At 40.8% G+C, this 27065-nt stretch overlaps 2 protein-coding genes across 2 annotated transcripts in view; both read right to left on the reverse strand.

The window, feature by feature from the left end:
• LOC103914210 (disco-interacting protein 2 homolog A-like) overlaps window positions 1-2443 on the reverse strand; it is a gene marked incomplete at its 3' end in the record, with an annotated part of 90732 nt that extends 88289 nt beyond the window's left edge. The window contains exon 1 of the mRNA XM_009320826.1: window positions 2020-2443. Within this exon, the coding sequence (XP_009319101.1) occupies window positions 2020-2443 (424 nt within the window). The remainder of the gene's footprint in view (window positions 1-2019) is intronic.
• Window positions 2444-4865: 2422 nt separating this feature from the next.
• Window positions 4866-27065, reverse strand: part of PCNT (pericentrin) — a 97550-nt gene continuing 75350 nt past the window's right edge. Inside the window, exons 43-56 of the mRNA XM_009320827.1 lie at window positions 25055-25252; window positions 24620-24793; window positions 23805-24000; window positions 22948-23119; window positions 22075-22225; window positions 19675-20391; window positions 18682-18962; window positions 17846-17948; window positions 14374-14538; window positions 12843-13081; window positions 11780-11868; window positions 10117-10270; window positions 8055-8182; window positions 4866-4952 (exon numbers count right to left, since the gene is read on the reverse strand). Of these exons, the coding sequence (XP_009319102.1) occupies window positions 4909-4952; window positions 8055-8182; window positions 10117-10270; window positions 11780-11868; window positions 12843-13081; window positions 14374-14538; window positions 17846-17948; window positions 18682-18962; window positions 19675-20391; window positions 22075-22225; window positions 22948-23119; window positions 23805-24000; window positions 24620-24793; window positions 25055-25252 (2811 nt within the window). The 3' untranslated portion in view covers window positions 4866-4908. The remainder of the gene's footprint in view (window positions 4953-8054; window positions 8183-10116; window positions 10271-11779; window positions 11869-12842; window positions 13082-14373; window positions 14539-17845; window positions 17949-18681; window positions 18963-19674; window positions 20392-22074; window positions 22226-22947; window positions 23120-23804; window positions 24001-24619; window positions 24794-25054; window positions 25253-27065) is intronic.

Genomic DNA, 27065 nt, shown 5'->3' on the forward strand with positions numbered 1-27065 from the left:
CCTACTCAGTCCCAAAATGCTTCAGCCTCTGGTTTTTCTGCTCATACTACTGAGGTCAACATGTCACAAAAGAGCACGTCCTGTATGACTGCCCTTCAGAGGGCACAGATGCACCACACCAGTACTTGGAAAGCCACGCTGTTCAAAACTTGACCACCCTGCACTGGCAGAAACATTTCTGCCACAGTGCTTCCACTGTCCTTCAGAAAACTTGTCTCTTTGGGAACCAGGGAGCTGATGGGAGTGTAGCTGCAGGCAACATGTTAGCTATACAGATCCTGAAAGACTGGTGGGCTTGATTTCTTCTCTGCAGATTTCTTTTCTGAATAGGGGGCTGCAGCATCTGCCTCTTACCCCCCACATCCTGCCTGTGTTTCTGGAAACAGCGAATACTCGAGACTATCTTACAGGGGCTACTGCGGTGCAGTGGGGTAAGAGGTCACTACGAAGGGAGGAGGCGAGGCAGGGGAATAATACAGCACTGACTGTCATGGAAAGGTTCCACCTGAACGCACAGCTGAATGCAAGCCCGGCACGGGCTTGGGCAGAGGCAGGGGAAGAGCCCTGCTGTTCAGTGGGTGCTGAGTGCTTGGCTTCCAACAGGTGGTGGTGGTGGAGTGTGGCTTCCCGCCTCAGCAGCAAATACATCAAGTGACTCATAGCTCTCTTTGCCTGCAGGTGAATTGCTAACAAACAGCCTTACTTCATTCACAATCCTCATTTCTGAGAAGGGTGAAGTAAACTATGCATAGGAACACTTAAATTATCCACTATTCCGCTATGCTTGCATCTGGCACAAAGTGCTAAGGGAAGACAGTGTTTGTTCCTAGGGCTTTTGTGTAGATGCTAAGGCAATACTGGAATCGTTTTCACCTTATCAGTGACTGACCTAAGAGCAGTGAATCTTTGGGACATTAAATTACTTACACTGTAGACCAATTTAAAAGTGTGCAAACACAAAGCCAAGTTCACTTGAAACAGAACTGACCCTTATGATGTACCAATGTATGAACATCAGGGCATGCAGGGAAACTAACTAAATACACACACATAAAATTTACCTTTTGTCTTTTAAAAGGTGTTTTTTATTGTCCACGTGAAAGTGCCAGATTTTAAAATTAGTCATTAATTTAGATTTGCAATGTCACTACTTACTGGCTTATAATGGAGTACATGTTCTAAGGTCTAACAGCCCTCCTGCTTACAAAGTCAAAATGAAAAGTGCAGTTCATGTGCGAATGTGAAATTACAGATTTGATTTAGTGCCAGTTTTGAACTCTGGTCTAGAAATGCACGTTATTTATAACAGAAGATAAACTGATGCTATGCTAAACAAGAAGGACACCAACACCATTCAGAGCGTGCAGTTTGACAGAATCCTACATCTAGCGTTAAGACTCCTAGAATCAGATTTTGAAAAGAAATACGATAGTCACTGATCCAGCATAAACTTATTCAGTTCAAATTGGCTTGGAACTCTGGACAAGTGAAGTTACTTTTGCCAAGCTTTTATATACCAAATCAGGTACTGATTGTTCATGGTCCTCTTAAATTTATGCCCAATCAGGTAATAGGCTCTCTTATAGCTGCCATAGGATAATAAACTCTGTACGTGTGCCAGGATAACATCGCACAAACTGGGTCACATGTGCGCACGGACCCAATCCCTGTGTAGGACAGTGCACGGATCCGTTACCTGGGACTGTGGAACCAGAATCTGAGTCAGCAGCCCTTGCAGCAGCACAGCCGGGATCCTCCCATACACAGTACCCTTGGTATCCTCTTCCCTGCAGATCACTTAGTACCTTTTTGCTCAAGTAAGAGGACATTTCTTACCTGTTACAATGGTACTGATGAGAGGCCCAAAGCTAACTTCCAAAGCTAGTGCATTGCCACTTTTTTTTCAACATAACCTTTTGCCAGCGAAATACAGATTCTCAAAAGTTTGAAGAATTAGCACAGTGGCACAGCCAGCACTAGCTCACTAAGGGTAAGAGCAGGCACTGGGAAAGGTCTTACCAACATCCAGAAGGCAGTAAGTTACCGGTTTCCTGAAGAAGAACCAGGATGCCACCTGCGATGTATCCAGCATGAGTTCTTCAGGGGCTGGCCCAAAGGTCACCTGCAGCCTGCAAAACACCACACAGGTCCTGGGTCCCACAAGCACGCTTGCCTCTGGAACAGGCAGCCTGGCAAGTAGCCAAGGAACCCAGCAAAGGGTTCCCCAAGGGGCAGCCAGGCTGAGAGCAGGCACGTCAGGAGCACACACCACCAAAGTTACAGGGCTGCTCGAGGGCAGCTTTGGAGTCTCCTGAGCCTGAACTGCACAGTGTCCTGCCTGCTGGCCGTGCTCCGAGTCTGCTGGTGACTCCGGAATACAGCCTTGGATGCTCCCACCACTGAACAATAAAAATACACAGACTTGACAGGTACAGCGCTTCATCAAGCCAGGCTCCAATCAACCCAGAGACAGAAGCATCTGTTGAGGAGCCACAAGTACCAGGGGCAGTCCAGTACCTCCGGTAAAGACTTTGCCTTCACCTAGGGTTGGTGCTAAAGCTCCACAGCATTTCCTCCACACAGCACAGGAGCTCTTGGCACTGCTTGTTTCCCCCACAGATAGGCCATCAGCAAAAAAGGGCTGTGTACACACACCCCCATTATTCTTCAGAGAACTAAATGGTGATCTACCTGACAAATAAACAAGGGCTTGCCAAGACCAATATTGGACAAAAGCAATTAAATATCAAATCTCAGACAAATACCAATATCCAATTGTCAAATATCCTGTAGCGAAAAATCTTTTAATAGGCTGTAGTAGAATAATCTGCCTCCAGCAGAGATTTTTCTGATAACCCAGAGTTGAACACCATGTATGCTTCAAAGGTTGAGATTTCACATTTCCAGAGTCTTAAAATACTTCTGGTATTTTAATTCTGCCTATACTTTTTCTAAAGAAAAAGAAAGAGAAGAATGAATCTTAGGTTATCCCAAGAAGCACTTGGCTTCTGTGAAGTATCATGATAACAAATACCACAGGTAAATATCACAGAACGAAGTCTTACTCAGCAAGATATTCAGAATATTTTTGCACTGTGATACATTATGACTGGAAATGGGTGTACCACCAGAATGCTGCGACTTTTCTCTTCTTTGACCAGCAACTTAATACACACCTCCCTGAAATGTACCTACAGCACAAGGTACTGGGCAGAGCTAGGATTTGCAGTCAGGAGTTTCACTTACATTAGAGGTAGATATAGTTTAGGGGTTTTGTTTGGTTTTGCCAAAAATGCATAATTTAAACAAAAGTTATGAGCCTTTTCAATTAGGAAAGTTAAGCTAAAAGGATCCAGACTAAATAGGAAAGGTAACTACCAGCAGGCCAAGAGTTGTGTTAAAAGTTTCTATTAGTGCTTGTAAGCTTTACTTTTCTCTTCTATCCCTATTGCACTTTAGACTGAACTTAATTTCTACTTTCCTGCATTGACTCTGTTTATTTTCCCATTTGTAAACGCTAGTCTAATCCAAATCTACTTTGGAAACAATTTGTTTTCTTTTGGGTTTTTTCTTTTGAAGTTCCTAAACATGTAAGCATTTCTGTAACACAGATGCTCCAGTTTGCCAAGTGTCAGAAGCAGCTCCTTTTCAGACTACTCTCTCAGAGTCTCTGATAAGTTGAGGGAGAGGCAAGGGTGCAGCCAGCTGAGTTCAGCTGTTTCCAAACTACTTGTAATGGAGCCTTCCAGGAGAAGATCCATGCCCTTCTATCTCACTAGTTCCAGCATAGGTTTGCTCGTATGTGGACTAGCACCCATTACCTTTATTCAAATCATCAGCAAATACAACCCACCACACTAGTAGCTGATTGTGACAGGGTAGTGAGAGAAGGTACCCGCCCAAGCTGTCACTTGGAGGAGGGTGGAGGGGACACACCAAACAGGACACACCCGCAGCACAGTAAGGGCAGACATCCTGTAGTGTATGGAAATACCGTACGTTGAACACGAAGGCAATTTCCCCTCAAAGCTCTGCTCAGTTGGGGTGGTGGTGGGAGGGGGAAGAACCAGGTACCCCCATATGCACTACTGCACCAGAGGGGACATGAGAGGAAACTGGAAGGAGAGCTCTGATACTGCGTCAAGTTCATGGCTGGAAAGATCAGTCTGATAGGTGAAGGTCACACTGGAGGAAAATCTAACATGCATTTGACTTCCCAAGCAGGCACAGATTAATTATACTGCATGACTTTAATCAGACCAAATATATCATGCATGCGTAGCTCAATCACAGAAGAGCTCAAGGAGTGGTGGCTTGACACTGAATTGGAATGTGATGAGAAAGACTGAGGGAGGGATGACTTATTTATTGTAAAACCAGAAGAGCAAACCCTAAATTCACAGAAGGCTACACATATCTTTGATATTTGGGAGAACATTTTAGCTGTTCTGTTAGTCAGAATGATCCTGCAGAGATACTAAAACCCAATTTTAGGAACAGCAAAAAAGTAAATAGGTAAAGTGGAAACAAATAACCATACAATGTAAGAATTCACTAATAAAATGCCATTTTAATAACTTTTTTTTAACAAGGAATCCAGCTATAAGCTATAGAAAAATAAACACCAAAGACTCTTTGCAACTTACAATACAGTGATGCAGGCACACTTCAGCTTTTAACTTAGTAGTAATTTCACATGAGAATGTAAAACATTGTTCTTAGTGAAAAGTAATTTCCTCTTAAAGTACTAAAATATAATAAAAAGGGTCATATAAAAATCTGATGCAAAAGCACTGCCCTTTATTCAGTTGCACAAGAGATCGCAAGTGCCTCCATTCAGTACAGACCAACTCGGAAGGAAGCAGTAACTCAGGAGGGTTCGCAGTACAGGTTTCAGAAGCACTCTCATCACTTTTTCATGTTTCTCTGGCGAGGTGAGCCTGGAACTTGTCCTAAATTTAAATAAAACAAATGAATATTAGAAAACTGCTTGTGTTATGAAGCAACAGGGTGCAGTTAGCAGCATGTTATTTCCTCAATGTGCTTCGTAATGACCTACACTGAAAGCAATTGCCATTTTCATGAGCCACCTAGGAATAATAGAAAACAAGATTTGAAAGCTCACACGTCTGCCAAGCGAACGTTCACACACTAAGACCAGCGCTCAATCGCAGGCCTACTTTACACACAGCAATAGCGTTGCTCAGTTCAACTCTACCACTCTTGCGATGATTCAATACGCATTCTGTTGCTGGACAAGGTCTTGTCACTGAGTAGAAGTTCATTAGAAACTGGGAAATCATTTTGCTCACAGCACTGTTCTAAAGGTTGCAACATCATTCTATAATTCCTGACATCATCATTCTGGTAACATGAAAATTACAAAAATGATATGCACTTTCCACAAAATTGCTATTAATGGTGTCCCAGTTGTGGAATACTTATTCCACACTTAGCATAAAGCAAAATACCTTATTTCTACAAATGCTGTCAGGTTTCATGTCTAAAATTTGTTTATCTATCTATATCTGCCTACATCTGCCATAAAAAATTGCAGTATTGGGGGGGGGTGGGGCACGCAGTGTGGAAACCACAAAGTCATGGTATTAAGGTTTCTAGGTAAAATCCCACTGAGAACAATGTCAAAGTTCCCATATGGAAGTGTCACTGTAGCTGTTGACTTTAGTGATACAAGCAAAACTAGGATCTGTAAGCAAAGCTAGGCTTTTTTTTTTTTTAAACTTTTTTTATTAGATCAACTCAGAGTGCCAGAAAAACAGGCAATGTTTTAGACTTTCTCCAGAGCTGTTGTCCAGTCACACCAGGCTCCTGTGAATGTTGACAAAACCAAAATTCCTCTCTTTTTAGAGAAACACATAATTTTCAAGGTTAATTTTTCAAAGTTAACACTAAAAATGTGTTAGGAAAGCAACATGTAATCATAAAAAAATTGCCTCAGAAGTTAACTTAAGAATCATTATTTTTCCAGAAGCAGTAAAGTCAGTAGTCACAATTAATAATGCGTTTTATAAATTGTGGGGAAACTGAATGAGAACAATACAGCACCCCTACAACGCAGATTAAATGTTCAAACCTGGTACTGCTGAGGAGCCAGTGCAGTAGATGCTATTTGAATGAGCATCTGCAATGACTGCAAGACGCCAAGAGTCACTATTTAATGCTGTGATCAGTGATTGAATCCCCACCCCACCTCCCATAAAAATCACCACAGAGATGATCTGCTGATGATAAAGACCAGAGGAGTGGCCAGCAGTAAGAGTACTGGTAACTGGCAGAGATTTTCTGGATATGGTCAAATATTTTTCTCATCTCGGCACAACCAATATAAAGCCACACATCTCTGGGCAAAGGCTGAAGGACAATTAGAGGAGACAAGTCTGCCTGCGAAACAGCAGTTGACAACGGTTATGCTCAGTGAAAGAAACACATAAGATGTGTATGTGCGTGTGAAGGAATCCACACGGCCCTCCCACAGTGCCACAGCCAAATATCTACCTGGTAATCTTTTCCAGCTTTTGGCTGAAATTATGGGGAGCCAAGGGTGGTGGTTGGTGGAAGGAAGTAAATTGGTGCTTGCCTAGAGATCAAGGACCATAGTGACCCAAAAGTAGCATGACGAATTAAACTGATTGTGGGGATGAGCAGCCAGAACTAACACGGGGAAGGAACCAGCAATAGCAGATGAAAGGGATAAAGGTAGGATGAAAACATCAATGGCATTATCTGACCTGATAGCCCATATTAGCTCAGTCCAGGAAACTAGCAACATAAACCTGGATGGGTGAAGCAAGCTTTGGGGAAGATGCTCCAAAGACGCCGGAGGAACAGCTGTCAGCAGGCTCCTCAGGAGCCTCCACACAGGAGGCAGCGCTGGAGCTTTGTGCTTCTCCCTGGGCCTGGGATGAAGCTATGTGCTACACCCCGATGTGGACCCCGGTCATCATGATCCCATCCCTACCAGTGATTTGAGCTAACACGGGTGCCCTCCCCCAGTCACCTGCTGGGATCGGTGTGCAGGAGCCTGACTTCCCCTGGCGTAGCCATGGCATGGGCTGTGTGAGCACGTGTGTGGATATTGTAAATATTACAAGGCTGTACAATTTATGTTGCTGCCCTGCAGCGGAGAAGGCAGGCAGCAGGAGGCTGCCCCTGCAACACCATGGTTCCATGTATAAACAAGGAACAAGTTATCTTCGTATTTGACCTAGCACAGATAACACTGCAGCCGGAGGTCCAGCTCTGTTGTTCACCATCCAGAGATACTAATACACTGGAGAAGGTTTAGACATAAGTCTCAAAAATAACAAAACATTGGAAAACACATCTAATCATATCTTGATAGGAGATGATTTGAGGATAATGTGATGACAGTTTGTAAGTTCTTCCTTGGGACAAGGAATTTCTGTGATATAACTAAGATGTAAGAAGAGCAAGTAACTAGAAGATGAAACTAAGTAAATTTAGTCTAGAAATTAGGTGGAAGTTTTTTAAATAGCAAAGATAAGTGCCACTAAAATCCCTTGTGTGCTCTTTGATCAATCAGAACTAGATGGCTGTTTTTACCAGCTTCCATATTTTTTTTTAATCTGCTATGGAATATAAGGAAGCAATAAATGAGGGAAGTATTATAGTTTGTGCTGCAGAGAAAGCCCTGTTCAGCTATTACAATGGTTCTCTCTGACTTTAAAACAAATTAACTCTATACACAACTTCATTTTAACTGCAACACTTGCTTATTTAGACTTGATGGGGGGAGTGGAAATCACATGAAATTATTCAGCCTTATCTCTGAAGAATTTCACTAAGAACTTATTTTGACAAATGCCACACTTGGACTAGTTTTAGATATGATTCACAAAAAGGTTTCATTTCAGAGACTTACTTAATTTTTTCTCCTTCCCCCCCCCCAATAATTATTCATTAAAATGGTGCTCTTTACATGCTTTAAGTGTTACAGGCAATATGTAGGAAGAACCTTGCAAAAAGCAGCCCAGACCACTGGCAGCTGTGAGGGGTGACAAGGTGGTTCTTACCTGGTTGCGCACCCCCTAGTCTTTGCTGGATAACCTCTAAGCGATGGATGTATTCCGTTAGCGATCGTTCAGGATCCTGAGTAGGCACAAGTGACTTTTCTGAAGCTGAACTTGTGGATGGATGCAATCTTAAAGGAAAACAAATTATTTTCCTCTTCTCATGCTATACTCTCAAATAAATATAATAAAGTTCAATTCATATAGGCAGTAATTCAGTGCAAAGCAAACTAGAACAACAGTAAACACCATCACCACCACAAAATTACTTATAAAACAATACAGGCCAGGCATCTTTGTATATAGGGGAGTGAAAAGAAAGGATGTTATGATAAAAGCTAGAGTATCTATGAAACTCTCTACTGATATGCAACACAAAGCCCCTGAGGTAAAAAAGCTGCAGCCAGCGGTGAGTCCAAATGGCCAAGTGAGAAAAGACCCACTTCTGCAGAGAAGGACTGAAGAGAGGCATGCTGCATCCAGGCGTGTACTCTCCTGTTCAAAGAGAGGCATGCTGCCACCAGGCGTGTACTCTCCTGGTCAGCAGGTAAAATGCTGTCTTGAAAGACAGGGTCGAAAAAGGGGACCCTTTAGATGGTACACTGTGTTTCCTTTCTGGCCATTAACAACAAATTTCAAATATTAGCAGAAATATACATTGGAGGGGACATGGTGGAAACACACTCCCATTTGGAGTTAGGATTTATTTCTTTCCCCTGCACCTTTCGATTAGCGGACAGTAGTTCCTATCCACCCCTTCTTTCTGTACAGCTTTGCTAGGAAACAAAAGCAGCAACAAGCATCGTTTAACCTGTCTTGGATCCACATGAGACTTGCGCTACTGCTAACCCAGTCACACTGAGTAATCAGTCAGGGCCTACTATTATTAATATCCTTGTTCCATACAATACAGATGACTTTTCTTGATAGGTAAGCTGCTATCTGGCTGTCAGACCCAGATACGTGCCATGACAGAGGAACAGGGTGGGGTAGAATTAAGTCTTTTGGGAAATGCTTGCAGGTCTCTAACTCTCCAAAATGTTTTGCTAAAGTCTATGCAAACCAGAACACTACCTGTCCTTCATGACAAGCACTGTCCTGTCCCCCAAATCGGTCCGCAGTGTTAAAAAACCTAAAATAATTTGGAGCATCTGCTGTCTTTGCATACCTCTAGGTCACCACAGCTACCTCCTTGCTGCTCTTTTTTTCTTTATGAAGAAAATTCCTGCCTGCTGGTTGAAGTTTCTACTGTAGCAAAGGAGGTTAAGAAACAAACAACACATCCCAAGCCGATGGGACTGAGAACAGCTACCTTCCACATCAACTCCTGCAAATCCTTACTTTAAGGAGGAAGCCACATACGAGGAGTGGCTTGGGAGAGGAGACACTACACCCAGTAATGGACTATGCAATGCGCGAGGTTACTTTGGGTCCCAGGAGAGCCTGGGACCAGGAAGGCCAGTAATAACTGAAGGCCACCTTCCTCCAACTCGAGCACAGAACTTGCAGCTCAGGCATTTTCTTAGCAGCGCTTTGCAGAATGTCACTTGTGACATCTAACCCAGCAACCAGTAGCTGGCGTTGGATTTCTGTGCAGAACTGGCCCTAATTCATGAAAAACTGCAACAGCACACACCACACAAGTTCTCCACCTCCCATTCTGTGTGCATGCACAGAGTCTGAAGGCAGCTAATACTAATGCAACGCTGTCATATGGTAGCGGAGCCGCTTCCACAGGATGCTCAGAAATTAATCTGCAACTTTGACAGCAAAAGCAACAAGAGTTACCCCTCAAAGAAGGCTAACGGACATAGCCATTGTAAATCCTGTAGCCTGTCCAAATTAAATTGGGGAACACCACTAGGAATGCTCTCAGTCCAAGAACATCAGACATGTTTAAAGCAAACAAGAAGTTTTCTTCTCCTGTAGAATCTTGAAGAAATTTACCAGACCTAAGAAAACAAGTTCTTCTTCTTGTTCAAGTACCTCCTCCAATAGGTGGTTACATTTTTGTGAAAGACTGTCCATCGGGGTGATTAAACATAGGCAGAGATTGCAGACTGACCTGTTGTGTAAGCAGTAAGAGGATCTGGGGGAGCGGCTCACAAATCTCGCAGAGCTGGTTCTGTGGCACAGCCCAGTGTCCCGGGTGGGGGGAGAGCTGATGTGAACAGCTGGGGGCTGCTGCTCTTTTAGAATTTCTGTTCTAGCACCAGAGGCTGTGTCAAATATGAAGCAGTTAAAAAATACATAATGGGAACCATTCAAAACAGCCTATCATAAACCTAACCAATAAAACACACAAGAATTACGGCAGAGTACAATTGCGTTTGGTTTTAAATGCAGCTAAAATACACTTTATACAGCTAATGGCTTTTTTGGTTTGTTTTTATTTTTGTTTGTTTTAACCAAATTTAACAAAAGTTTGACCTTTTAATGTTGAACAACTGCTTCCTGCACATGGAGAACTTGCACTGTTTTCTTTCTCCAGACTTGCTTTTTCATCAGCTGTTGCTGTATCCACACAGGGGACGTTCCAATGGCTGATATGAGCAAAATATTTTTTTCAAGAAATTGATTCTTGTTGTTTGCTCTAACTATATGTCACTTGTTGACTTACACTCTCCAACTTTAGAGACAGCAGAGAAAGGAAGAGGTGTTGGGTTTTTTTTTGTTCAATTTGGTGGATGGGGAGGGTGGGGTGTTGTTTTGTTTTCATTAAAAAAGAAAAACCCCTTCGATAAGTCCTTTAAATCACAAAAAGAAATCAAATGTTTGCTAATGAGGCTGCCAAGATGCTATTTTGTAGTGAGGTAGAAAGTTCAGCATGCATTTCAGGATTCAAGTTTCATAGGAACCACACCCACAGTGGTTTTATGTAGGAAGTTGTTTGTTTGTTTGTTTTTTAAAAGTATTTCCAGCAACTTAGAAACAGTGAAAGTTATGTAGTACCAGGTAATGAAAAATGCACTGTTTTATCTGCATTTTGTTCAGTGTTGAAAAGCCACAAGTAATGGAATATTACATAAAATGGGACAGTTCCACGATATTGGGTACTGCATTAAGATGTTTGTTCGAATTCTTACAAACATCCATAAGTAACTCCAAGGAACACAGTCCTTACTGAACTGCATCAGACCATCTATCCATCCAGTCCACTTTGTCATCTTTGATAGCACTTAATAAACTCCAGAGAAAATAGTTATGGGATATCTGCCATCGGATTAAGTCTCTTCTGAACCTCTGGAACCACTTAAAACCCTTTTTCACCTCTGGTAACACTAGCAAGTATACCACTTTTAAGACTTATTTTGATGCCGCATATACCCATTTTAATACTATTACAGCAGTATTTGTCCTTGCCTTATTAATCACTTGTGGCACTAATTTCCATTACAGGTACTGTAATCAAACTGTACAAAACATAATTCTCTGATGAGTTTTATCAACACAGGACTCCGTTTTGCAGCTTGAGCAGCTGCAATAAAGGGAGAAGAGGAGGAGCTCGCCGTTGTTGTAAATTATAAATTCTGAAAGTTTTCAATTGTAATTTCTTACAATGTTCTTGCAAACTCATAATCACTGTGTTCAGGAAATGGATAAACACATTTGTGTTAACAGATAAACAGATTTTGCCACTCTGGGGGTATTTTTTGTTTGTTTTTAAATGAAACACATCACTGAAGAGAAATTATGATTAAAACAATGTACTTGTCCAAAACGCTTACCTGTATTACCTCCTATACTGTGAGAAATAGTTTCACCCTGTGTGCTCTTCCTGCCAACTTTGTTCCACTTTTTCACCAAAAACTTTAACCTTAGTAACAAAATAAATTTGTACAATCATTAAAAATAGCAAAAATACATTGAATTTTAATACTGAAACTCTTTGTTGGCATGATTAAACAACGTAAGTAACAATCCTTGCAGGAATGGAGGAAGAATTCTTCAACTTCAGTCTTTAGAATGAAGGCTTATCCCATTTTATTCCGCAACGATCCTCTAACTGTTGGAAAGGTTTGCTCATTTTGGCACAGCTCCTCCACTCTGTCCCTAATCTCCAGAGAGTTCTGTGGCAGCTCTTCCTGCCTCAGAGGAGTAGTTTGGAGGTCACTGTTCCTACATCCTTTGATATTGCTATCATTATAGCATCCACGTCAAAGACAACAGCCTGAAGACATTCTGTGCCATCTCCCAAAAGTCTTAAACTTGCTAGTAATCATTTTTACTAGACAAGGAAATTGCTCAGAAGTAACCACCTATTACATTTAAAAATTACATTTTTCATTAAATGTACTCAAAAGTTGTTAGGAGATGGCATATTGTCCCAAGTGCAGCTAACAAAGTCCATTTGATAGTAAGTGACAGAGTATGATAGAATCATACCCAATGAAACACAAGCTACTGGATTCAAGAGAGGAAAACCATCACTGATGAGATGATCACATTCTGATACAAGACAAACTATCCAGTGAGTCCAAATAGATAAGGGTCAGACCTGAAAGGACATCAGTTTGTCATTGTTGTGCACTGATTCTCAAATATATTGCAGCTGGGTATCTCTCAAGACAGAAGCAGCATTTTATAAATCTTTAGTTTGGTATGCATCCAACTTAGTGCTGACTCTGAAACAGCAGTTTGGCCAAAGTTATAGCTAGCAAGTCATGTTTGAACTACTTTTGGAGACAGCTTTTGCTTCATATTAATGTAGCATAAACCATAGGAACTATAAATTTTTAAAATTTCCAAGAAAACACCACATATGAGAGACAGCGAGTGTTTTGGCTTTACCTTGATACCGCGATGATTGCCCTGACTGCACATCTGAACTTGGTAAAAGGACGGGAACGTGATCCAGAAAGCTGCAGGTCTGCAGGTGAGGGGTAGATTCCCATACGTGCTATTAGAGAGAGGGTTGCTTGCTCACAGTCCTGAAATCCACCAAGCAGCAGCAAGAGGTATTTCTTCTGATAAACTAGAGCTTTTCTAAAGCTCTCTGCTCTAAGGTACTTCCTATATAATCTCTGCAACTGGAGAAAGAAAAAAAGGAAAAAAAATCTAATCTGTTAAGATTTAATTGGTCACTTTTTCCAGCAATGTCTCCCACAGCTTGGTTGTGCACAGGTATCTAAAATCTATTTTGCTTTACCAAACTGTAGAAAGCTATTTAATAATTGTGAAGTATGAAAGCAATGTACATTTATCTCTAAAATGAAATTCTAAGCAAGCATTTGTATAACAGACTCTGTGACCTGGCCAGTTTCGGTGCAAAGTAGCAGTACTACACTCTGGCAGATTGGACACCATACATGGAGGCTTGTACCAAGTCTACTGACTTTCTGTATGTCTACGAAGTCTTGGCTAGGCTAGAAAATTTTGTCATGGGTACTGGTTGGTGTGCAAAAAGACAGCCACAAACAAGCTGTCTTCACGTCAAACATCTGTACTGTGGACACAAGGGCAGCTAGAACAATTCTGTACACAGCTAAAAAGCACCCGAGTTTGGAGTGTCAGGCTGCCTTCAATCTCCTGAATGTTTCAAGGCAAAATTGTCACATCCAAAACTCTAAAACAGTTTAACTCTTTAACAGAGAAAATAACATCTGCTTTAAATAAATATAAGTGCCCATCTGACTTTATTACAATCAAATGTGTCAGAAGAATAAAAAGTATTTAAGATTGGGGCGGGGAATTAAAAATAATGGATGTTTGATATTTTCATGCTTAGACAAGAAATCTAAATCTCCCTCTTATTTAAGAGTAGAAAGGGATTCCAAAGAGCTAGGTTACTTTTGGTGCAAGTTCCTGTCTAACACCAAGAAAGTTATAAAGGAAGTTTTCTGATGAGGGATGTATGGGAAAAGTGTTCCTAATTTAATATGCAGTTTATAAAACTGTTCATCTATAAAATCACCTTTTTAAATAGCAACTGAAAAAGATTACAGCAATAACTGAAAGTTAAATGCCATAATCTGACAGATACTTATATCCACAGAAGTCTGACCTGTACACTTCCTGGCTCCTCTGCAACAGCAAGTTTTATCATATTTATTAAAAAAAATAGAATTACTAAATTATCTGCTCTACATGTGACATTAATCCCTTAGGCAATGCCCAAGAACAATACTACCAAGGACTGAAGTCTCCAGAAGTTTTTATGATCTTGCATTGGTAATGGTTCTCACACAGCAAATCTGTACAACAGGCAAGATAGCGAAAGCAAACCAAGTGCCAAAGGTTTAAATGACATGCTAGTGGCTATGGCATTGCTTGCTCATCAAGCTCCAGACAGCCCATTTGCTGGCCATCACGACCAGTTTACCTTAGGACTGGAATTTTCCACCACTGGTTTGTTTTCAATTTCAACAGTTGCTTTAGCCAGTTCGGATTCAGCCTGTTTCAGTGCATTCTGTAAAATGTTTCTCTCTCGCTGCAAAGCATCTCTTTCCAGTTCTTGAACAGAGTCAGTATCATTCGCAGATCTGATCTAAAAAAGAAACCGAAAGGAAGTGAGCCGTGATGGTTTTTGTACATTGTTTCCACAGCCAAACATCTCAAACTGAGTAATAACCTAACTTTATGGACAAACTAAAACATAAAAATAACGAGCCTGAAAATCAGCAATGGCATTCAGGTGTTAAACGGTAGGATGGGAAACTGAAACACACAAGCAGCCCTTCTGAAGAAGTATCAAATTAATTGTTAATCAAGCTACCCCTTGCCTACAGATCGGTCTGATCAGCTTTACAGGAATCCTATTCCCTTTAATAACAGAGAATCTCCCAAACACTTGGAAACAGACACAAATCATCTGGCTTTCTTCCACATCCACAGGCAGCACAGAAACTGTGAAGATGTCTGTGTATATGCGTGCACAAAAACATGGTGTGAAGCATCTACAGAAGTAAATTCTGAAAAATCTGAAAAAACTCATGTAGGAACGGAGACCCACAACTCCAGGTCCAATTCTTTGTGGAAATTCTGCCTTCATAACCCTCTTTATATCAACTATCAATTTAATGATCAACAGTTACATCAGTGCGTGATGCAGCAGACCACAGAGAAACAAAAGATACTTTTTGAGGTGGTTAATGTTTTATCCCTTGAAATAAAATCTGTACATTAGAGGAGCCAGTACACACAACTGACCCCAATTTCTCCTAGCAACTTATTTTAGTACAACCTTATTAGGGGTTTGAACTTTTTCCAGGAGTAATTTCTTATGAATACCTTAATATACTAACATGTGCCATTTACATTTGTCTTCTATGAAGAGTACAACTTGTCAAGTAAAAAAATCTTATATAATAAACCACAGCCATCTAAGTCTTTTTACTGCCTGCAATATATACAGAAACAAATGGGGATTCCAATGTTATCTGTACCTTCACTGCACATAATCCACCTCCCTCCCTTTTGACTTTGCAGCTGCTTTAAAATTTCAGAAAGCAAAGGCTCTCCACTTCTCAGCGTATTTAAAACAAGTGAAAAGCTTCAAGAATCTAACACTACCTTCAGTATTGTTTTGCAATTAGGTATTTATTTCTGTCCAAGTTAAACTCTTGTCCTGTACTTATTATCTAATTCACAGATGTTCTATGCAGTTTCAGGTTTTTACACTGAATTTAGATAAACTAAAGCACACACTTCCCTACATATGGCTTTCACTGACATGGCAGTTGTGCCATATCACACGCAGAGATGGGACAGAAGAGCATTTTGAGAATAAGGGCAGAGGTAAGGACTTCAGATACAAAACACACTTCAGATAAGTATTATTAAAAATAGTTCAAACATGGGAAAAAAACCATCTGTATTGTACTGAAGTGGAGGGAAGCTGCTTTATACTGGCGTCCTCAGCAAGCATCCCAATAAGGACTACTGTCCCACCGTCTGAGGCATTTTACAGACCTAGAAAAGCTCAATTTGAAGGCAGTAACAGATACTTGTCATATCTGAGGAGTTCTACATGATTTATCTATGCACTTGATTTCTACTACACCAGGTGGCATTTGATTGACCAGTTGACTCCATATGAATTTTGGCACAGATTTTTCATTTTGGCATTTTTCCAGTTTCCCTGTCTAATAGTCCCCAATTTATCACAACTCAAGGAGGTAACAGCAGTAAATTCCTTTGGTCTCCAGAGCATGTGGTTCAGTACCTTAAAGGATGGAGAAATTCAGGGAGGAGACTGAAACAAAAGGTGATTCTAGGGGGAAAAAAAAAAAAATATCAAAGCCTTCTAGGCTTTGCCTGCCCTTAAGAGGGCAGAGAGGAGGGACCGTTTGTGCCCACAGAAGAAAGGATATCAAGGTAGAGTTTTTGGTCTCTAAGCTGTAGAAAGGCTATGTCTTAAGAGTGCTCCACTAAACTCTTTTTGTTAAACAAAACTTAAGTCAGAAAACTTCAGTCCCTTTATTTTAGTGTGGTCATAGTCCCTGGAGGAGGCAATTGCAAAGTCTGGTCCAATAAGAGAAGGGACTGCTATTCTGCATGGCATTCACTGGCTTAATGTTAAGAGGCCTGCTAACTGATGGTGATGAGCGCCTGGAAAACCTAGAAGCTGTGAAATGCATTTGCAACAGAGTTTCTAACACAGAAGACCAAATGGCATCAGAGCCGTCAGACCAAAAAACAACCCAAACTATTTTTTGCTTTTCCAGTAGAGTAATAACTAGGAGGGAGCTGAGGCAGAAAAACAGCTCAGCTCTGGAGGGAGTTCTGCTAAGTCAGGTTTAAATGGAGCCATAAAGTTGCCTTGTTCCCCTCACAGGCTCTCTGAGCATTTTGTCCACAGCAGAGGGCTCTAAAGCTTTGTGAGAGGAAGGCTTAACCAGAATAACTCCATGAACACCTAACTTGGGAAGAGGTTACATCCCCTTCCTGAAGGCTGGAGATGATCCATTTGGCAACCACCTAAGTGGCTGCACAGGGGACAGAAGGAAAATATTTATTGTTTTTTTGTAAACCGTTAGTCACAGGGAGAGCTTGCACCATGCCTAGCCAGCTTGTCATACATCAGAGTTGTATTACAGAGCATATGAGAACAACAGAAGTTACAAGAGCCTCTTCATGTACCCTTCTCAAAGGTGTGTTTTCTGGAGATCTGCTATCAAGCAGGTGAGGGAGTAGAGAGAGGCTGAATAGAACAGAGCCAAGACTGTTAGTTAGCCCTAAATCCCAAAATTTTGGCTGAAAAGGCTGCAATGTGGTTGAAGATCTCTTTATTACAAGAGAGAGATATAAATGATAGGGCAAAGTTATCTGGTGAACAAGATGGAATCGAAAAGCTATGTATTTTGTATCAACAGACCTGAGCTCAGTCTTTGATAATCCCTAGGCTTGTATAAAATATTTGCAATACTGCAAACATCAGTCAGAACACCCCTCCTGAGATGACAAACAACTATTGTGCTTTTTGAAAATTACTTGACAATTTGCTGAAAAACAACTGTCTCTGGATGCATACAGAAGCAGCAGCAACACATCCCAGGGTTTGCTATCCTTGGGCATGTTATGTATCCAGGAAAAAAAAAAAGCCGTCAGAAGCCGACTCTGCAATACAACAAAGCAGCAAGAGTCTGATACTAAAATATGTTAATATAATGACAGTGTGAGTACAAGAGTACATTTTTTTCCATCCCCAAGGCAAAACACAATTTTCCTTAGAATAGTTTACCAAAAAAGGAAGGGGAGGGGGGGAAATAAATCAATCAACTTACATGTATCTGCAACCCAAAGAATACAGAGCAACTTACTGATAATCAACAAATATATGCTGTTTTCCTTACCTGAGATGCAGGAGGAGACAATAAATCTGATTTTAGTTCCTTTAACGTCTGCAGTAAAGAGGCTACAGCTTCATCGTTTGATACAGACCAATTGTTAACTGTTCTGTTAAACAGAAATACTTTTTCAATATCAGGTTGATTTGTAGTAATGTTAACATACATTTGCTTCCTTCTCCCCACTGGATGATCTTTAAGTTTTGAGGCTGTACTTACGCACTACTCATTACACAAAATACTATAAATACACACAGAAATTAGCAAGTTTCGTTAATTTTTTAGGAGTAGAATTTCTAAATAGTGCCACATAAGCATTTACTCAGAAGTCTGTATTTTATACCAGTCTGAAATTCTATCATGCAAATTCAGGCTGCAGCAAAACATAACTCTGCTGCCAAAGTAGTAAGAAATTACTGTGGCTTGGCCACTGATTCCTGACCCCTAGCTTTTCCCGGCCATGCTGAATGGAGTTTCCCATTCTAAACCTGCAGATGTGTTGATTAACCTGTTTTTTTGATTGCTCTCTAATTAGACTGCTGCAGTTGCCAAACTACCAAACAACACTTTCCAGTAGGGTTGGGTTTTTTTGTTCTTTTTAAGCAAGGTGACTTCACAGATCAAGTTCAAATGCAGGCACACAAGCTTCTAATGGGAATGGCTGCAGTGGGATGACAATAATCAGAGTCTGCTGCCACCACGAAACCATGGTTTCACACAAGGTTAAGTCTTGTAAGCAGATACACTGCTCATTCCCTTCAGCACAGGGCTCTCGGCCATGAACCACACAAGTTCAGAAGCAGGATGGAAAGAAAACTACTGTTTTATGAACAACTACTCACTTATCTACAGTTTGATATATGAACTCATTCAGGTGTACAGCTACAAAAAGCAACTGCTGTCTTATCTTCTCCAGCTGTTGTTGCTGCTGTTGCAAATGCTCTTTCTCAGTTTCTTTTATCACGGCCTGTTTGGCATTTCGATCTTTGTTTAAGGTACACAGCAGTTCTTGCTGATGGTTTGGAGATGGGAGATTTCTTTCTCTTTCTTCTAATACTGCCAGTATTTCCTGCAGCTCTTTAATTCTTTGTTCATCCCTCTGGTGTTGCCGTTCCAAGTTTTGCTATTTGAACAGAATAAGTAGTAGTTAATTGCATCTTATACATACACACACACATATATATATACACATACACACAGAGTGTTTTGTGGTTTTGGTTTTTTATACACACAGACTGCAAATAAAAGTATAACATCCAGCTAGCATATCCATCTCAGTGTTCCTTAACTCGCAGACCACTTTTAGGGGAAGGCTTACAGTACTGCCTTCCAGGACCACCAGGAAGCCATGTAATGACTCTGGAGTGGGCATTTTCTCCATCCATTTCCAGACATGGTGACAGACAAGTCTCCAAAAAGCCTGCAAAGCCTCCCTCCTCCTCTAATGAAAGTGAGGGAGCTGAGAAACAAGAAGGGTGAAATTGGTACTGTCGCAAACCATAATTAGGAGCCTAGCTCAAAACGAGGGCACTGACATGAAACCTAGTTCCGTTCCGTTCTGTGTTTAAGCCGTATTCTTCTCCATCTGTTAGCAGCCAGCAATTCCCAGCATAGGCAAAGATGTAAAGATGAACTTCGGTCAACAATAAACCCAGGCACAAACCCTTGAAAACAGCTGCATTTGAGAAATGCAAGAAAAGAGCTCATCTAATGCATTTTTCAGAACGCTTTGTTTAAGGGAAGGAAACATTTCAATTAAAGAACACCATCCAGAGGGTTAAATCCCACTTTGTGGCTATTTCAATGTAAGGCAAGACTTGCAGCAGCATTCTCACCAGTCTCTGTTGATCTCTCTGCCAGTCCTTCTGTTTCTCTAGCTCTGTTTGTTGCTGCTGTCTTCGCTCTCTCTCTCTCTCCTCTTTCTTGTTTTTATCTTGCTCTTTCATTGCCTTGAAGAGCAACTGCAGTTGTTCCCAGTCAGCTTTCAGCTTTGCCTCTCTTTCCTTCTGGGCCTCTAAGGAACGGATTACCTCTTGCTTTTGACCCTGAAGAGATTCCAGTGTAGCTCGCAATTTGTCACTGACCTCTCTCTCTTTTTGGGTTTCTTCGCAGCACATTTGTACTTCAGCCTCTAGCTGCCTTTTGGAACGAATGGCCTTCTGGTGCATTTTCTCAATAATAGCAGCTAGCTCCATAGTTCGGGACCTCTCTTCTTCCAGCTGGGCTTGGAGCTCTCGAACAAAGGCTTGTTCCAGCAGTGACTCCCTGTGCTGACAAGAAGCACCTTCTTTCACTCTCATGCTCAACTGTTCTGTCAAAACACGTTCGTGATTCAAGGAATTCAGGAGCTCCAACGAACGATTTTTCTCAGCATCCAAATTTCTCTGTAGCTCCGACAGTTTGGTCTGTTCCTGGGACAGCAACGCTTCACAGCGGGAGTGCTCGATCTGAAGTTCCTTGCGGAGATTATCATTTACCGTTTGCTCATGCTCTAAGGATACGGCCAGCTGGCTATTCTGCACTGACTGCAACTCCAAGGCAGCCTGCAGCTCCTGTTCAAAAGGGGGAAGCACATATTAATAGTCCAGCACAAACACTCATTTGTTGGCCAGGCTAGCATTTGGCAATTTTCAACCTCCTGTTTTATCCAGGCAGAAATTCAAGACTGAACTAGAGTAGTTCAGGTATTAAAAAGTTTAATGTTCTAATTACAAGTGCCAGAATCATGCTTGTTAGCAACATGACACCAAGTAACAAAATCAAAGATTGTAATGTTAAAATTTTTCCAGTACATTCTTTTTTCTTCAATTCATAAGACCCTCATTAGGAAATCACTATTCTTTACATCACTCAATCCCCTTAATAAGTGACATCTGAAGCAGAAATAACCCATGTTGATTTAAAAAGAACCAAAAATCTAAGCAGTAAGAGTAGATGTAAAACCTTTGGATTTTACAGCTCATCTGTTTAAAGCACACAATACAGACTGATAAAAATAATCCATCCCTAGGTCCATTTTGTGAGCCAGCCTTTCTTCAGAAGGGAAGGGAGTGACTGAAGGGGCAGTCCCACGGCACTTGCAGACAGTCAGAGCTAGCATTGCTGTCATCCTGGGGCAGGGGGATGGTCAGGTCTGCCCTACCCCCCCCCCCGGTTAGCCAGCACTACCTCTCCTCGGATCTTGTAGAAAGCCAGGTCAGATGCTAAGTGGCATCAGCTTTCCACAGTACAGCTTCAAGGGAGGATTTGGGAATGCGAGACTGCAGCGATGTGAACTGTGAATGGTTTAATCTGGTGCACAGCTACACCTGGGGCAATGCACTTTTCTCTTTGCCTTGGCTAAGATGGGCCCTGCCTTCCCTGCATGAGCAAGATGGAGGATGTTAGCACCATGTCCTACCATGCAAGTAGTAACAAAAATCCCGACAAACAAAAATCACCCACAAACCTAAACATCTCCCAGAAAGATGATGTGAGAGGCCAGACTACAAGGAAATAGAGTCAGAACTGTGTTTCCTCACTTAGAGCATTTAACTAGGATTGTTTTGGAGTTATCTGATAGAGTTTGGTTTTGGTTTTTAAGTTTAAAAAAAAATTTATGTCAAATCTTCTTCCTTTTCCAGTCACTGTAGGCCTTTTACAAGAACTGAGTCATTGCTATCACAGTATCAGAGAGAAAACTGTTCATTTGTTTTCTGTTCAATTTAGAAGAAAGGGAACAAGAAAAGACTTTGGTTAACCTCCAAAAATACATGTTATATTGGAAAGGCTCCAGTTAGTCTCTGCCAAGCATATGTATCATTGGGTGGTTTTCTTTATAATCTCAGTTATCATACACATCACATCCTCACAGCACGTTTGCTCTGGAATAAAGGATGCAGTTACACAATTGTAGAATCTGGCTCTCCCTACACAAGGGGCAGTACAAAACTAGTCCCAAGAATATGAAAACGTAAAGCTCCAAAAACACTAAGAAGATATGGGGGGGGAAGGTGTACAACTTTTGCTTATTTCTGCATGTCCAATTAAGGAGGGTAACTGAAAGCTTTAATTCTGTGAAAACAAAATAAACCCTATGCACATTGAGTAGAAGTTTGGGGGGGGGGGGGGGGTTTTTTCTTTAAACAGTTATTAAACAAAAACCATTGGGCGTGAAAAAACCTGCAAAAATAACCCGTTAGATAACTTCATGCAGCAAGGGAGGTGAACTGAAGCATTGAGATGTAGGACATTACCTCCAAGGCCTTTGTCTTTTCATCTTCTGCTTTCTTATGCTGAAGCTGTTGTTCCTCAAACAAACCTTGTAGCTCTGTTTCCTTCAGATGTTCAGTCTGCAAGTCTTCAAGTGCAGTTGTCAAATCCTTTTCTTTTTTTTTCAATTCAAAACTGCAAAGTTCAAAAAGACACTTCAGAACATAACATCCTTCACCAGCAACACAAACAAGACATTTTTTGGGTTACTTTTTGTGAGTTGGTCTATTGCCTGGATTCTTTAAGATGGTCTCTGCTCTTTCTAGAGAGGGTCAGTTTTCAAGCCACAATTATTTAGCTTCTGAAAACATTTGCCTCCCTGCAAGCAAAGCTAGAATTGCTCTATTTAGTAACAATTAAGAGATAGGGAGAAGTTATCTATCCTGGCAGAGCAAAACTGTTTCCTGTGAGAGGAAAGAAAAACATTGGCATACACTAGGAATAAGGGTGGGGTGGGATGGGGCAGGGGGGTGGTGGAGGAAAAAAACCCATACACAAGATGGCAGGCAAACAGAAGTACCAACCAAAAGACTAAGACAAAAGCTGCAGGAGTGGGGTACATCAGGGATACAGGGATCTAGTGTGTTCACTTTTAATAGACCCATACAACATGCACTTGTTTCCACAACCTTCTCAGTCAACGCTACAGAAAATGTCAATATGCAAATCTGAATTGAAGAATAAATAAATTTAAGCAGTTAGTAAAGAAAAATGAACATATCCATGAAAAGTGAGAGAGGTTAGTTTTCCTCCTTGTGTTTCCAAGCGCTAAGTCATTTGTGGATCCAATGAGTATAAAGCTCTTTCAGACCTGTTAGATAACTAAAATAAAATAAATGAATAAATCTACTTCTCACCGTAACTGGTTTATTTCCCTCCGAAGCTCTTCTAGGGATTTCCGCAGCCCTTCGTTCTCTTGCTTATTTTCATGAAGCTCTGATTTCAGGGCTGCTTTTTCTTGATTCAAGAGATCACATGTTTCAGAGGCTCTCTTCTGCTCCTCAGACAGGGTGCTGTGCAAATCATTTATGATTCAACTAGGATAAGAAAATGTTAGTTATTTGTATTACAGGGAACTTGACAACGTTATCAGTTACACTGGTTCAAACTTGGGGGGGAGGGCAGGGCAGGGGGGCGGAAATCAGCTGTATTAAAGTGTTCTTCCCTGGAGAATTCGTTTCTTTTCAAACATATGAATCAGCAGAAAGATGCACATACATACTACAGCTCTGCTGCTAGAGGACCAGGCAAAGTGAGGACAACATGAAAGCTGGGTGAGACTATAAGAGCTACTGTGATATACTGTCAGTAACCTGTTACTAATGGATTCTAAACCTTATTAAGCAAACCCATCCATTTACTAGCAAACATAGATATAAAGAATTCCCTGAAAACCAACAAGGGCATTTTACTATCTTTGATGGGTTTTCTACATGTATACACTATTTAACAAAGAGTCACTCTTCAGTTCTATTGCTTTGGGTTATTTTAAAGCTTCTCATTGCTTTTCAGATTTTTCTTAACTACTAATATTAGAAAGAAGAATTCCTTCCTCTGCTAAAATCGCAGAAAACCTGAGTGCATTAGTAAAACTGAAAAATTGTACAGCATCTGCTTCTTCGCAAAACAATCCTTTATTTGCCTTTTATCTTCTAGGCAAAAAAGGAAAGAACTGACATAGAAGACCAAATAACAGGGACTTGGCGATTACTACCTTTCCTCCGAAGGTGGTGTTCTTGTTTGCTCCCATGATCTTCTGCACTGGTAAGGGTTTCCTGTAACTGTTGTAGCTTCTCCTGGTTCTGAAGATGTGTCATGCGTAGCTGAGCTCGGAGGTCCTGTATTTCAGAGAGCAAGCTATTCCGATCTGAGGAGAAAAGGTGCTCTACAACCATCTGCCTCTGTTCCTCCTGAAAACAAACCAAGTCCTATTAAATCTACAAGGCTGTTCCCATATTTTCTGCAAAGATAAACCCTAGAGAAACCCTTGCAGTACAAGTTTTATATGGAAGCAACTTCAGATGACTAAGTTCATGCTTCATATTAATGCAAAATGTTAACATTAAGTAACAAAGAAAAACCCACTTCACTAGCTTCCAAATAGAATAACAGTTATTAATAATAGTCTATACATAATAGTTACTACAAACAATCTGGTCTGAACCTAAAAACTAGACACTGTCAGCAAAAAAATCCCAAACAGATTCAGAGTTAGCTCAATATATACCCTTTGCAAAAGAAGTCTGAAGCTCTACATGGAATTCTTCCCCTCATCCCTAGTTATCAAATATTTCCTTCTCACTATCACAATCTTTCTGGATGCCAGCTAAAATACTCAATAGGCCTTGTACACAACATACAAAGTTTGAGAAAAATGGTACCAAAACATAGATTATAAAAGCCTACTGATCCCACACAATCTGGATTAACGCACAAGACAAGATTTAACAATGAAAGTAATAAAAATGTAAAAAACCACGGAGGAATAGAAGTGATTTATGAGCATAACACTTTAAGAGGTTTTCTTACTTGTTGTTTCATTATGTATTCCAGTTTTTCCACTAAAGAACCTTCACCACCAGACTCAGGATTGGAGAAGTGAGACTTCAAGTCAATTTGCAACACATTTCTCTCCTTCTCAAACACGCTCTGTACTGCTTGCAGCAGTTCTCCTCTCCAGTCAGCAGCAATACCTGAAAATTCCTGTTAAAAAAATATATATTTTTTAAATGGCATCTCTCAATCTCTAACCCACTGTCTTTCATATCATTACTGTGTAAGAGTATACCTATCTGTTAATTTAAGCAGATCAAAGGTGTTTAAAGAGGCCTGTTCAAATCTCAAAGGAAAGAGTCCCTTGCTCCTCATACATACATATACACACACAAACTACATAACAATATACATTTTTATATATATAAAAACCTGGTTACCTTGCTTTAAAGGATATTTTTATTGTCATACCTTGTTTCCTCTATCTGCCATCTTGCTAAGGTAATCTTTCAGCGACTGTATAGCATCCAGCAAGGCTAAGCCCTCCTTCTGCCATCCCTCCATCGCTGCTCTGGTCTGATGAACATTTTTCAGCTCCCTAAAACCAAAGGGACATTCTGACAAAGCCAGTATTTTACGGCTCTCCTCATATACCATCTTCAGCACAGCCTAAGACGGAAAAAAAAAAAAAAAAAATGCATGTTAGGAAACAGGCATCAGCATCCTGACAGTGTACAAGCACAATGGGATAGCACTAGGCAACAAAAATAAGAAGGCTGTGATACAGATAAAGACATGCAGGTCTGTCCTGCTACTTATTATACTTAATAAACTAGGAATACACATACACACACACACACATATATACATAGAGTGAACCAACAGTTACCAGAGAATTTTTATCTCCTAACACTGAGGTCAATATTTAAGAATACAGTGGCCACTTAAATACTGTATTCACAGTGTTACAGTACAAATAGCAGCCTTGGCCAGTGCATCTTATTGCTGTGTACATCAGCACGCTAATATGCAACTAAGCCAAAGGACTGTACTTTGTTGTTTCTGAACTATTTAGCTAACATTCCTGGGAATAAATTAAATTCTGTCAAGTCTGAAGCCATGTTACTAAACCCTAGTGATGCCAGAAAACTGAATTACATATTTAGACAACCTTGGCTTAAAATTTAGCAGATTATGTACAAATAAGATCTCCCAAAATAATCCGTCTTAATAATTTACATAGTGGAAATTGTTTCTTCTGACATTGTCAGGCAAAATAATATCTTTTAAATAAATTCCCTGTTCACAAACTATTACATCATGCACAGACGTTTCCTGGTCTCTTTTCAAGGTATTTAAGTCCTTTTCTACATATATCTCATCAGAAATATCCCAGCCTCGATGTGGAGCTGTTCCTCATTGCTATTCACTTTAACAACAACAATACGGAGTACTTCTCTAACTCTTGATATGCTTTCTTTGCACTTTTGTGAATGAATTAACTTTTGAACCAACTTGAGTTGCTTTTCTGTCACCAGAATCAAAATAGTGATTATTTCAAGAGCCAATGCTAAACAATGAAAACCTTTAGTAAACATTAACAACAGAAGCACGCTAAAGCGTTCAGACTAAACATTCAGTACTGGAATATGCACTCAGATCTTACAGCCAGTAAAGTCTAAACTGATGATCCAAGAAAGAAACTAAATAAAAAGTTCTGTTTTTTAAGAGAAAATAAAATTTGCCTCTTCCATGAAGTCTATGAAACTATGCTCTTTGAGAATTAATTTTTTAGATACAGAATCACAGAATGGTTTGGGTTGGAAGGTACCTTTAAAGATCATCTAGTCCAATCCCCCCTGCCACGAGCATGGGGACATCTTTCATTAGACCAGGTGGCTCAATGCCTCGTCCAACCTAATTTTGAACACTTCCAGGGATGGGACATCCACAGCTTCTCTGGGCAACCTGTTCCAGTGTCTCACCACGCTCATTGTAAAGAATTTCTTACTTAAGTCCAGTCTAAACCTACCCTTTCAGTTTAAAACTGTTGTTCCTTCTCCTGTCACTACCAGCCCTGGTAAAAAGCCCCTCTCCACCTTTCTTACAAGCCTCTTTTATACATTGAAAGGCCACAATAAGGTCTCCTTGGAGTCTTCTCTTCTCTAGGCTGAACAACCCCAACTCTCTCAGCCTCTCTCCATAGGAGAGGTGTTCCAGCCCTCTGAGCATTTTTATGGCCCTCCTCTGGACCTGGTCCAACAAGTCTGTGTCTTTCCTGTGCTGGCAACCCCAGAGCTGGACGCAGTACTCCAGGTGGGGTCTCATCAGAGCAGAGTAGGGGGGACAGAATTACTTCCCTCGACCTGCTGGCCACGCTTCTTTTGATGCGGCCCAGGATACGCTTGGCTTTCTGGGCTGCGAGCGCACATTGCGAGCTCACGTCCAGCTTTTCATCCACCAGTACCCCCAAGCCCTTCTC

The sequence above is a fragment of the Pygoscelis adeliae genome, unplaced genomic scaffold, assembly GCF_000699105.1.
Source record: "Pygoscelis adeliae isolate BGI_AS28 unplaced genomic scaffold, ASM69910v1 Scaffold63, whole genome shotgun sequence".
In the NCBI taxonomy this organism is placed as follows: domain Eukaryota; kingdom Metazoa; phylum Chordata; class Aves; order Sphenisciformes; family Spheniscidae; genus Pygoscelis; species Pygoscelis adeliae.